The sequence below is a fragment of the Idiotropiscis lumnitzeri genome, chromosome 3 (genome assembly GCF_059441095.1).
Source record: "Idiotropiscis lumnitzeri isolate Australia: NSW breed Sydney's pygmy pipehorse chromosome 3, RoL_Ilum_1.0, whole genome shotgun sequence".
Classification (NCBI taxonomy): Eukaryota; Metazoa; Chordata; class Actinopteri; order Syngnathiformes; family Syngnathidae; genus Idiotropiscis; species Idiotropiscis lumnitzeri.
Window position 1 is genome coordinate 19,726,243 of NC_142393.1, and position 14,018 is coordinate 19,740,260.

Genomic DNA, 14,018 nt, shown 5'->3' on the forward strand with positions numbered 1-14,018 from the left:
TTGCATGTGGATACTCAACTCAATCTCATGGTTAGGTAAACTGTAGCTGTGCTTGCCATCCCAAGGACACCTGCTACGTTTATTAGGGAGGTGTAGAGAGAGGATCTACCGTAGGTAAACGTGTAACGGTGAGAGGTCATTGGCATCATGATCAGAACTGCTAAGCTCCCCCTTTACAAATACACTATGGAATAAATGAACACAAATTCCAAGTAATGAGATGTTAAAAGTTAATCCAATCGGCCGAGTAACTAATTCCACGATTTACCTAGCACTGTAAGTAGCACTCTCACTAAATTTTAAGTTTGTCCTCCAAAGAAAGGTCGAACCCCATATCTAATGTCACATGGGCAATGTGACAAAAGAAAATGACAGATTTTGGTCATCCTAAACCAATCTTGAAACTTTTGAGGGTTTACTTCACTACAAGTCCTTGCTTGTCACAAAATGACTTTTTACAGCAGCAACATGGTCGGTTATGGCAACAATACTAATATGAAAATATTTGAAGGCACCAAAATTCCTCCAAATTATGTGAACAGCAATAAGAGAAGTGTGTGTGGCAACTTTGCATGTCAAACAAAAATGTATGCAGCGTGAATAAATGGATATGGTTCTATTAATATATATATGTATGCACAGAAGTGAACATGAACAGCAGCATTGGATATAACAAAAATAAACAATACATGTATTGATAGCTAATTGAGTATGGTTCGAGAATGATGAGAATGAAATCAACACCAGTCACATGACCAGCCATAGATGAATAAATAATATGAAGAGAACACTATACTACACATGTTGACATCTGTTTGGTTTGTGGTCAGACACAAGTCTCTCAATCGCTGTAAGTCACCTCGTTCCTCTTTGTGGTTTGTGCGACGTGCATGTGATCTGTGTATGCTCGCCTACAGTCATGAATCTAGCTATACAAATACTGTATATACTTTATAGTGGGGGCCCGCAGAAAGTAATCATTAAATATGGCAAGCCCTCGTATGAGGATCCCGGGGAGAGTACGTGGTGAGCGCTTTCATTCCGAGTCCCAGGCCCGGCCTGAAGGGAAGGCCATGTGGCGAGGAGCATAGCTTAATTTGGAGCGCAACATGTACGGATATCGTGTTACTATGCATGGCAAGTCAAGCCATCCGTCATTTGCATTTGTTTGGATGTAAATGGCAGCGCATTGTTTTAAATTGTCACAACTATTTCTTCGTGTTTGTTGCTCTCAAACTTTGACATGAGATTGAAACAGATTGATCATTGAGTTGATAAATCGGTCTGAAGGACGGAATAACCTCCCCCTCCTTTCTAACACAACAAGTGTAATCTAGTGATCTAGCAAAAGAGGAAAGCGTTAAGCCACCATGAAATAGAGGTTGGCCTTTGATGCAAGTCTCAGTTTGTCTTGTCACCATGCCAAACCATCTGTACAGACGAGAGGGAAACAGGATTTTCTCCAGTCCATCTTTAACTGCGCAGGGCAGGACAAACAGCGGCAACGGAAACCCTTAACTATGCCTTCATAATTGGGTTGAGGTTATGATACCCAAGTCCTTCCACCCCAAACACATCAAACCATGCCTTTATGGACCTTTGCTTCATGCACTGGGGTAAGCTCATGTCTGAAAACAGCTTTCACTGAACTTTTCCCACAATGTCAGCAGCGTTTGTCCATAAATGTATTTGTTAAGTTGACAAATGAAGTTCTTAGGGTAATGACCCGGTCAATTCCAGTTTCGGACTTATTGAATCCTGTTGGCGCATATTGGATGCAAAGTCTGTTGTCCACCACGCAGCGTTCTTTTGTGTGTTGAGAACAGGTCTGTTCAATTTGAGATATTAATATGGCTCAAAAATGTAAGTAATTCATTTTTGACCATTTTATCTTGTTCAGAGTAATGACTGAGCTGGAGTCCATCTTTGCTAATATTGGGCAAGAGGCGGTATACACCATTTACTGGTTGCCAGTTAATTGCGTGAAGAACCACACGGTCGCATTCATTTTGCCAACGTGCTTTACCCCTCAAGGTGTTGAACTTTATTTCACTTTCGAATTACATGTTTTGCCAGAGCGCGATTAGCATCATTTCCCCATGTTCACATATGGCTCATATTGACAGTGGGGCTGAGCGACACATCAAAGGGGATGCCATAACCACAATAATTACGAGTGAGGATGCAATTACTGATATTATTCCCGTAATAGTGGTGCTTTTGCATTGAACATACACAAGGAAAAAAGTCAGAAAAAGCGGTTTAAAGTTGTCCAACCGCTGCTGTTAATTCTTAACCTTTCTGACACCACTTCCTTGGCCTCGTCCTTCAAGGTTAATATCTTTAATAAAAGTTAATATGTGGAAAAGCTAACATTCTCCCGGTCTGTCCCACTAGAATAAATTAGCGCTCTCCGTGGACCTGACCTCTTGCTATCATTTTTTGGGGTGATGTGTGCGGTGCAGCAAATTGCTTTCTCATGCTGCGTGTGCACATGGGTACTTGCATGCTTTTGTCTGACCTGCAACTCCTTCATGCAGCCACATTTTTCTGTTGGAGTTCTAAGGTACCACTATATTCAGTTTTTGAAAGGTTTCCGCTCGAAACTAAAATATTGTCAAATTCATCGCTGTTTGCACGGACAATATAAAAATGAACATTATAATCTGCACGAGTTGTGATGCCACGTTAATATTTACGAGCAGCCGCAATGACACACTTTTAACCGTTTTTATTTTAAAACGAGCCCTTGTTGGTTTGGAGGTCTGTCAGTATATTATGGGAGAATTAATTAAACTTCAAAGTACGATGGCCCCGATTTGTGCACATTTAGGTAAGGTGCAACTTTACATTTGAGATTCTCAGAGGATGATGATTTGTTTTCACGCATGCCAATGTGCAATACAAAATTTGATCTTTTCTTTTCATTTTTTTTGCACCGAACATGTGCACAAACGGCATAAAACAGGAAATATGAAGTGCGGTGAGCAAACCTTTAAGAGACCTCATGGGAAAATATTTAACAGGGATGAAAAATGGGGAAAGAAACTTGACAATGTTAATAAAGTTCATGTTTGTTATAAGTTGACTTATAGTTCTTTTTTTCTTTTTTGTCTTTTTTTTTAATGTTTAACAAGGATACAATGTTTAGCAGTGGTGTACTTAGAACAATGTTGCAGACAACTATTACCGTTCATGGCCACGACTTAGAGTTGGGTGTGTCACGAAATATTTTCTTCTTCCCAGGGGAGAGTAACGGAAAATAAGCGAGAAGCACTGGGTTAAACACACATATGAACTATGTATAGGGCAAACAATTAAATTGTCTCTTTGTCAGCATACGTCTGTGCACATATGTGCACGGAAGCGTTAAAGGCAGCATACCTCACGCGTAGCCACAGTCAAGTCCTCGGGCCATGTTTGCGCTGAGTGACAATAACCTTTTATTCTGCTTCTGCCTTCAGCAATGTTTTGATTTCTACTTAAAGCTTTATGTCAGTGCCCTCCCTCAAGGGTGCCATTACCTTGTATGCTAATAGAGCTATGCATATTCTATTACTGCTGTCAGGGTAAGATAAGGGACGCGTTCGGCAAAGCAGCACTTAGGGGCCAATGAACCCAGCTAGGGGTCTTGCTGTTCCCGCATTATCAGTCATCTTCACATGTGAATGGCGCTGGCTTATGAGCCTTCTTTCCTCTCTTCTCTCCCTCTCTCTCGCTGGCTGCAGTAATGACTAAGGACTCTCTTCCGTTATAATCAGTCATTGGGAAAGAGCCCGATCCCTATCTAGCGCACAGCCACACCAAGGCTGCTACATGCGCACACACACTAGAAACCACGCACAGCTGCAAGCTCAATTCAAGGCGACCACAAAGAATGTAAGAGCAGGGCAATAACACTAACACTGTCACACAGAGACAAACATGTCTCATTTGGGGTCAGTTTGGATGGGGCTAAGTAGCTCTTTATTTTCAGACTGACTGAAGTCTTCTCTCCCGCATAATGGTAATGAAGCCATATGGCATGTGGAATGGGATTACTAACAAATGTTCCATACCAACATCTTTTCCCCTGCCTTTCTCCCCCCCCTCTCGGTGTCACTGTCCCCCAATAAAGCAGCCGTCGCAAATTGAAACAGCATGTTTTCTCTTGAGTGAGCACCTCATTTATAAGATTAAATTAAAAGCCAGCCATGCTCGGACTGCGTTTTGCGATGACGAGGGCACTGGCGGGGAGGGGCCTCCATTCAGCTGCGCACAATCATCTTTCTGTCTTGTGATTTGCTGGTTCCTGGTGGTGACACCTTCTTCCTTTCACCTGCTATGATGTGTCAAATGCCACACCTAGGACTCGAAGCTAATGGAGACAGGATCACGGGGGCCCCGGGTCTTTCAAGCTGACGCTTCACAAGTTATGGCAGTCTTTGTAACATGTGTTGTAGAGTAGCAAAACATTGTCGCAGGTTTGTCCCAGACACAATGAAATGATAAATCACATTCCCAGTTGAAGGGCCCTTGCAAACTGTGCTCCATAAATGCAAGAAAATCACATTTTGTTCTCCGTCATAAAACTGATGAAGCTTTATTGAAAACGTGGAAGCGATTAGTTTAAGGGGGCGTCTTTTAGTGTAATTCCCAAATGAAACGAGCAGACCTGCATTTATGATGCCTGTAGCACAAAGAAGTTAGAGCGCTTAATGAGGCAATTAAGGCAAGGGGTCGAGAGGCTTTGATCTGAAGCGCTGTGATTTTTATGAAAACATTGCGCACTGATAGATACTCATAACTCAGGGGCCTTAATTGTGCTTAATTTGTCTGGAATAGCAATGTGCTTTCAATTAGATGCTGGATTTGGGCCCTGTGTTTAACGGTGGCTGTCAAGGAAAATTAAGAAGCAGTTTGGTTCACCTCCTGTGTTACTGTTTTTTATCACAGGCCTCAGGTGGACATGTGAAGAGGCCAAGCGGACGGCAAAGATGTAATTAGGCAACAAAAACAGACCCCTCAGCAGAAGCCCGGGATGGATGGTTGAACAGAAGCAAATGAGGGGGGGGAGGGCTAGTCACATTTTTTTTTTTTTATCTCCTTAAGCTCACATTGATAAAATATTTCATACACGTCAAAAGTTATGTCATTACAAAGTTGAAAGATGTTGGCTATTGTGTTTGTTGTTTGCAGTGGCACGTACCTGCACTGTGTCAGACCAAGTTGTTTCTAATAATGAGATATATCAACTGAGAACACAATTCAAACATTCAGAAAGATGATTTCTTTGGAATACTAGTGTGGAATTAGCAGCACAATTGAAACGTAAAATGTGTCTTACCTGATTATGTCGGAGCAGTTTAAGACATGTATGACTTGTTTGGTGTTTGGTCTATTGGATTGAGGAAGAAACATATGCAGCCACAACAAACTGGCTCCTTCTGATTCTGATCACCTGCTGTTTGGCACAGGCAGCAAAGAATTGGGTTGGCACGTTTTGCATGGGGGCGATGCACATACAGTGGAGCCTTAATTTAACTTGCTTGGAGCCAGTAGAATCCAAATTGAATGGACACAAAATTGTGCAAGTCCACTAAAATAATTTTGTTTACAGTGGTTGTCAAAATTTGTTGGTTCCAGAATTTGCTACTGTAGTCTCCTGGCACTGTGGTGCATTCAGCAGACACAGGCTGGTAAGGCAAGGCAAGGCCGTTCTGTTGGCAATTTGAGTCCACACCAAACGTTGCACTTAACTGCTTCCTGCATTTCATTAAGATTCATTTGATTTCCTCTTGGAAATTAATGAAACTGTTTAAAAGCTCCTCCCACATATTAACTGCATATCATAAATCATTTAAGTGGTTCTTAGACAATGGTGACAGTAGAGCAGTCTTAGTTGATTTTTTTGTAGTTGTTGACTTGCATCAACTATTTTCCATTGTGTCTTAACCTATTTTTTTCAGGGTTGACATTTCGTAAGAACGAGACCTTTACCAAAAAATGTCATATAGTGTAGTCTTAGGGAAAACTGGATGATTGATCTCCCCTCTTGACCTGAGTGAAGTGTTTTCTGTGTTGTGACATCCTGATTGAGACTTTTAAAAAAGGAGTAGTGAAGCGCTAGTCTGACAGGCAGACGGTCTCCTTCGCTGTCTCCCGAGGTCTTCCACTTCACACCCCATTACACCCGCCTCTCACCATAAGCACCTTGTCCGTCATTCATTCAGCTCTCTCTCTCCTCGTAGTACGTTGTTTTCTGCTCTCACTCACGCTTGGTCTCCTCCCTCCGTGCCTGTCTGCTCTGCTTGGTTGCACGTCAAGTGTCTGTTGCAATCTCAGCAGACGGATCCAGTGTGGCGTGTGCGTGGGTGTAGACAAGTGACGTCCCTGCCTGTCTCCCCCTTCCACTCCGCTATCTGCTCAGCTGTCTGGCTCACTGAGCTCTTGATGATGAGAGCCGGCAACCGACCCTCACATAGTCTCCAAGGAGCTGTTAAGGTGAATTTCTCAAAGCGAAGATGCACATCGGCCATTTACTGCGAACAGAAGCAGCTGTCATTCTGTTATATCGCTGCTCTTGTTGAATAACTGGCTGTATCTAAAAAAAGATAATTGATAAGTAATAAGCAATACAAATTAATAATGAATTCTAAATGGGGTGAACAACTCTGCTATCTTGTTCTTGAAAAAGTTGTAAAAGTATTGATTGAAAAAAAAATTCACTTTACCTATATGTGTTATTTTAGTTTGGATTGAGCATTTTTTAACCTCCGTAGTAAAATTGTGTGCTTTAATTCAATGTACAATAGTAGCTTTTTTTTTTAAGATCATGGTGTTGAGAATGGCATAAGACTTCTTCTGATTCATCTGTCATCAAGATTTCAGTCACTCAATCAAGCTCTCAACCACCTTTGAGCTTTGGTTTTATGTTTTGTTTAGGCGATTTTTCCTTCAGTAAAAATAACTCTCTAACCTTAGTCTGTCACTCCAGATTTTGTCAGCGCTGTCACCGCTTCCTTGTGTGATGTCTAAGAACAGCTGATCGGGTTGGGAAACTTTCAAAAATAAAATTCCCCTACTCAAGTCCATAATACTAAAAAGAAGATAAGATGAATGTCAAAGTGGCATTTGAAAAGTCACACCAAGCATGCTTATGATGTTGCTTGCCAGCAAACTATGGCAAACCAGCCATAGCAAATATTGGACATGTACGCTTAGCTGATGCTAATACATTACTAAGTATTACATACAGCAAAAAAATAGCTCATACCATTTGTCTGAAGTCTTAAGTCTCACGCCCTGAATACCCATGGAGTTATAGCTAATCTATGGCATACTTTTACTTTGGAATTAGACACCTTTTATGTTACGTTACGTGCAAAAACTATTTCTCCTACTCTTAGTACAGCACGAGCAACACTGTAAATTAGGGGTCACTAACATGGTCAATAGAAACAATGACTGTATCTATAGTGGGTTTGGCACCAGCTGTACTTATTTAAAAAAAAAGAAAAACATGGATTGATGTAAAAATTAAAGAAAGTCATGGACTTAATCCTTTAAATGCTCACTGAGCTCTTGTCTCGAGAAATGCCTGCTGCCGGCTCATGAGACTTTTGAGGTTCCATTCTTTCTACGCTTTGTTGCCATTTTCAAGCAATTATTAGTGTGCATTTAGCTTTCTTTAACTGAACTTCCTAAAACTTTTTGACAAACTCCCTCTGGATTAACGTGAACTAAAGATTTGCCTGCTTAGCAAAATTCCCTGAATGCTCTTCTGCCTCTCTCTGAGTTGGCTTTGTTGCTGAGCTATAACGGGGCTCTGAGGCTAAAAAGAGCTTTAATTAGCTTGAATAATAGCCATGCTTCTGTGGATTTAATCCCTTTGGCCAGCACCACTCTGTTAATGGTTTCCTTGTCACTCACCGGGCACTGAATAAAAGCACACTCTGCTTTTCCCTCGCAGCCATCTTTTTTGTTCCACTTCCTCTTGCCTGCCACTTGCAGAACATCCATCCTTCTGCTTGTTGACCACTGCAGGAGTCTTTTCCTTCCTCCCTTCCATACCGTGCTTTTGAATTCAGCACCTGAGATGCATCTGCCCTGTAATAAGAAAGCACATTTCATGCATTTTGTAAGTTTTATATCTAGCGATATCTACTACGCACTCTCAGTTCTTTCCTGGTGATTAGTTGACATTAGCCACATGCAAATGACATGTGACAGCGGAGGTGATAGCAGCAGGCCAGTTGCAAAGCACTTGGACTCCAAAGACTCTTTAGGTGTAAATCAATAAAAGATGGAGCAAAGCAATGCATTTTCATTGTCCAGCTTCTGTCTGGATTGTAAGAACGTGACCAGCATCAGCGAGAATAGCTCCGCTATGTGCAGGAGCAATATGGACCCAGATTGATCTTCTGATTTCATTTTTTTTTCTATCAGCGTCTGACTGATTTTGAGTGGAGATTTTTCTTTCACTCAGTGCTAAGAGGCAAGCGGCCATAGGATTAACGTTATAAGACGATAAATAGCCACGGATGTTACAGCAACATCATTCTAGCCTGCAGTTCCAAAGACTGTATAAATCTTTTAAATTATGAATCAATAAATACTTAATACAATAATAGGAATCTTTATAAATATTTAAGAGGATTGAGAGAGTGGATGCGGGGCTCCGTAAAGATGAATGCACATAAAGTAAGTTTGGTGCATGTACTCTGATACAGATTAACAGTGAAAACGCATGTGAGAGAGGTAAAATGTCAATTTAGGAGAGATTTTGTAAACACAGCACACTTGCATTTGACAGTCATCGAAGCAGACTGGTGCAGAGCAGATTTTTTCTTTTTTCATATAGAAGCCATCCTGCTAACATAGCAAAAACAACTGTTTTACCCCTAAAAGAAAATCATTAAATTCAATTGAAAGTCATCAATTCAATTACAGAAATTAAATAATAAATTCAATGTAATTACCCTGAACCTGACTGGAGCGGTTCGGAGGATTCTGAGTTGATTATTTGCTTGTCGGTTTAATCCATTAATTTTTAACCTGTGGACTGATCTGAAAATTGGCGCATCCTCTGATACTGATTAATTGCCGACACATTTTCAATTCATCAATTAATTCTTTTTAATCTGTTCACATCTCTTGTTTATTTTTTTGAGTACTTTGGAAAGAGAAGGAGATCTAATGTATGTTTATGGGAAAGCCAGTGGGTTTGGGTTCATCTCGACAGCGTCCCCAAGATGAGTACAGAATTGCTGCTATGGTTACAAAAACAATTTTGCAAGGTTCTGGTTCAGTCTGGTCTAGCCTTAATGCACGTAGTTTTGAAATAATTTGCTGTAAAAAAATGAACATTGTCCTGCTGCAAATACTGTCAAGAAGATGACTCATAATTTTGGGGAGTTGAATAGTCAGTCCATTATGAACCAAATGCCTTCACTGACAAAATAATGGAACAAAAGACAGAAAATGGTCAAGTAAGCCATGAATTCATGCGCACTGCTACTTTCTGCCTTTTGCCTGTTTATCCTCCCATCCTTCTATCTCCCTGACAGCCATCCGCTGAGAGTTAATTTGCCGGAACATTCCCACTGCACATTGTGATCACCCCGTGAATGCCCCCATAATTCTCTCTGCCTCTGCTTCTCCCTCTCATCCAGCTATGGAAATGACACAGTGGGTTTGACATTTCAATTTACTTTTAACGGATGTTGGCTATCATGGCAGCAGCCACGCGCCAGCTCTTTCCTGTTGACTTTCATTTTCACCCGCTAAGGGAGGGATGATGCTGGAGCGCGTCCCGGCGTTCACCCCGCTGCACTCAGGCGATGCCTCGTCTTCTCCGCATCACTGCCGGTCCTCTGGGGAGAGATGCCGCCACTTGTTTATGTGGCCCTGTCAATACGAATATACTGTTTTCAAGCAAATAATTGCTCCATTGACCCCCGCCCCACCCAGCGCCAACACATGGCTCTGTTTTCCCAACCCATAACAGTGGAGTTATTGATCTATATCTTTGGTCATGATGCCTCTCAGCTGGTTGTCCCCGCAGTGGGCCATTGATATACGGCCCCTCCACTTCCAAATGATTTTTTTCCCCCCTTCGCCTCGCCTTTTTTCCCCATTACCCAGCTACGTTTTACATAAATCCAGGTAACCCATGAAATACTCATGATGATTGTCTTATTTTCCTCTGTTCATTTTTTTTTCTCCTTGGGCCCCGCATGCTTTTATATTCCCACACATTATAGTCATGCATTGACTGCGTGTATGCAAATGAAACCACAAAACTTCACATGGATTGTTGCGGGACATTCAACTGTGGTGTGACTCGTGTCTAAACGAACACGAACAACAGCAGACCTCAATTTGTTTTTTTTACTTGAAATATTCATTCGATTCATTGAAGTTGCTTTCAGGGCATTTAATCACAAAGCTAATTTGTGTCATCTTTAATGCTGTTGTTAGGTTGAAATCCTCTGAAAGGTGGAGTAGAATTGCTAAAACGCTTTTGTTTCTCTTTTTTCGCAGACTTCTACCATGGCACAAATCGCTGCAACACAAGACTGGCAACGAAACAGGACTTCAGATTCTTCAATTGCAACCCTTCTAATTGATGGAAAGTGAGTGGCTAGCACGAGCGTAACTTCAGCTACAACTTCGCACCTCGGTCTGCCTCCATATTTTCATGCTCATATATTCCTCAACAGAAACTATAGGAAACTTGAGGTGCTTTGTTGTATGTTTTGTCTGCAATTGTCTTTGTAAGTTGCTTTTTTTGTGGTTACAAAGCACATCGTGTCTAAATGTTGGAAGATAATTTTGAAACAGTTATAGTTGTGTTGTAATAAACATGTTTTTCATCATATTTTCTGGCATCTACAGATGTATTAATTACCAGATAATTACCAGACACTCTAAACATGAATTGATAATCGCTTTATTCATCATGGGCAGATGAATTAACATCTCTTTGCCTTTCATGGTGAATTAAGAGTTTTTAGTGGTTAGGGTTATGGTTAGATGAGAACACACTAGTTGCACTGCAAGAGAATTTTAGATGTTTGCTTCTGTGATGTCACAAAGGAGAATCTGCAGGCACTGAGCAATTAAATTGAAGGCCTGTAGTACTCGTAGTTGCGGATTACTTGCACTTCTCTGCTTGCCGCTGGGATGTGCAATTGATGGCAAGCCAGCGTGAACTTCCCACCTGCAGTCTGGAGTCCACTATTCCTCACAAGCTGGTTCAAAGCCACATATATTTCAATATCCCCTCGCCTGACAATGTCTAATCAAAGCTTCCGCTTTCCTGTGTCTGAAAGTCCAATTTAAGTTGAGGAACTGGGGTGATACAAAGATGGGCACACAGTGGCATACAGGTTTCTCTCTGCAATTTGATCTAATCAGCATCTGATTCGGATTCAAGCTCAGCACCATGTGAGAAAAGCAGCTGCTTGACAATCAGCAGTCTATCAGCATGAGGGGACATCCGGGGCTTATTGAGGAGAGCGCTGAAGCAGAATAGGAACCTTTTAATTATGAGACTCAATTGTCCACCTGTCATCTATCAGAGACGTTTCCATCCAGTTCGTAAGATGCTTTACAATATCGGCAGATGTATAATCGCTGCTTGTGTTAGTCACGTGCAGATAGCATTTTGAGATTTTTTGTCATTGCCACAACTGTCGTTTTGAATGACCGGCTGTGGTTGATCTGCTGAGCCAACTGGTAAAAAAAACACTATAACTGGCCATTCTCTTGTCTATAAATGTATCTTAATGGACGCTGATATGATAATTGTTTTCTGGTGTAAATGAGCTATTAATTTTAAAATCTTTAAAAAACCAAGATTCTAACTACCACTGCCATATCATTGTCTTGGAGTAATGCAGTGACAACACTGAGTTGTTATTAACATGACTGAACAGTGTGTACCAAACAAATAACTTGCAGATGTGGTCATCGTTCTCTTCTATTCAAGTGAGCATTTTCAAGTTATCATACATCAAATTTGACGTTTGGTTTTGTAGAGAAAATAAACTGCACAAGTAATATATTTTAGTAACTTCATGCAATGTTATCCTTTTCAGCTTCATTTGTCTTCTCCTTTTTCCCACCTCCTGTCTAAAGTTTCCTTCACACACGGACAGTGTAAATCTACTTCTGGCAAGAACATGTAATATCTAGTGCTATTGCGTCTTAGCTCTTCATGGTTACATAGTCACGAGGACTACCTCAGCTCACGATTTATTTTTATTTATTGATTTTATGACATACCTGTGTGTGTTCTTAGATTTGTACTGAATGTCTTGGATGTTGACAAGCGCTTCCTTTTGGGCTTGCAGAGTAAACATCGGAACGTGTATGTGTTCTGTGTGGTCTCTGGAAATCACGTGATTTTTTTTTTCCTTCAAGGTATGGCTATGGGGATTGATAAACCTTACATTAACTCGGCCAGAACCGTCAGTGAGCACAACCGCACTATTGCTCTTTCCAATGTAATGTCTAATGTTTGAAATGTATACATTGCTGGTCACTAAGAGTCATGGCAAGTGGAACAGTCCCGAAATGGGTCAGGCCGACTAACAAATAAAGAAAAACAAGCATGTCTTACCCGATGTTGTGATTTGTATAAAAAGAGATTTTTATTAAGTCTTTTCACCACAATGCCATTTCTCAACGCTCTCGACTTAGATGTACTCTGGAAAGATCAACGCATATTCGGAGCATTCTGCAGTTCTTCGGTTTTGTGACATCTGGTGGAATCCAATCCCGCCAAGCTTTGACTGCTTCGATGAAGGCTTGAGTGTTGACAGACGAAACTGTGAGCAAGGTAAGGGAACTTCTCTTCACATACAAAAGTATATAAGAAATCTCAGTTTATCAAATTAATATATGGGAAAAAAATAATAATTTTTGAGCGTACATACCTGAAAATTTGTAGGTATGTTTAATAAATGAATACAAAGGAGAATCTGATTTCGAAGGATGATTCGTTTGAATTTTTACTGGATGTCAATTATATGAGGATTTTCGCTATTGGCACAGTCCTTATACCCCACGAATAGCGGGGGTCATCCTTTTTGTGAGTACGTGTCATTGCGTTATTATAAGGCTGTTGGTAAAAGTCCCCACTCAGCACCAATAGAGGGCCAGAAAGTGCAGTCATAGCAATGTAACTATAATGGGGGACTGGGAGAAAGACATGCGGGGGGGGAAATTGATTTTTCAGCAGATTTTTAGGGAAAACATTCCTTTCTCGGCTTCCTCTGTCAGCTCTGTTAAAACATTATGGCGTGTCTGTCCAGACCAGTATGCCATTTGAATCTTTAAGTAGAAGGCGACGATGAAAAACATCCTCAACACAGCTGTGGTTAATGTTTAAAGAGAAAATAATGGAAATACAATGTCAGGATCAGAAGTGTGTTTTATTACCGGGAACCGTGATTAAATAATATATTAGATGTGCTTGTTTTACATCATTGTGAATATTGAAACACTGTGGAATGGGTTGAATGCTGACAAGGTGATGACAAGCTGCGGGCTTCTACTGGCACAAGTAAACAAACTAGCAAACAAGATGTTTGAAATGGATGGCATTGCATGTTTGATAATGGATGCCAGACGTGCACATGGTCTTTTAGGCAAAATGGCTGTGACAGTTTTGCTTACATGTGTTGTTTCACTAATCTTTATGTAACGCCATCACGCAGCCCAACACACGAGCAAATGTTTCCCAGTGGCGTAGACAAACTAGTTTTGAATGACAGATAGGATTTTGGCGGAATTTCTTCACCTTTAACACTGTTCATCAATTGTGATGACCTTCAAAATCAAAGTCAGTCTAATATTTTGCAACTGTTGTTGTGCTCATTTCCAACCAACCAGAACCAAATGTTAACACAGCCGTCGCCGGCTGGCACTGTCCATGTTTTGTGTGCAGGAAGGTCAAAGCAACTTTGACTGCCCTCAGGACAACACTAAAGTCAGTCAAGCCTGCTTTAGTGTCTGGACAGTCCAATGCT

The 14,018-nt window shown here is 41.0% G+C and overlaps 1 protein-coding gene across 2 annotated transcripts in view; it reads left to right on the plus strand.

The window, feature by feature from the left end:
• Positions 1-14,018, plus strand: part of prdm16 (PR domain containing 16) — a 224,573-nt gene that overhangs the window by 9,906 nt on the left and 200,649 nt on the right. For both annotated transcript variants that reach the window (XM_088291320.1, XM_088291319.1), the window contains exons 2-3: positions 10,525-10,616; positions 12,688-12,826. In XM_088291320.1, coding sequence (XP_088147446.1) covers positions 12,688-12,826 — 139 coding nt within the window. In that variant the 5' untranslated portion in view covers positions 10,525-10,616. The remainder of the gene's footprint in view (positions 1-10,524; positions 10,617-12,687; positions 12,827-14,018) is intronic.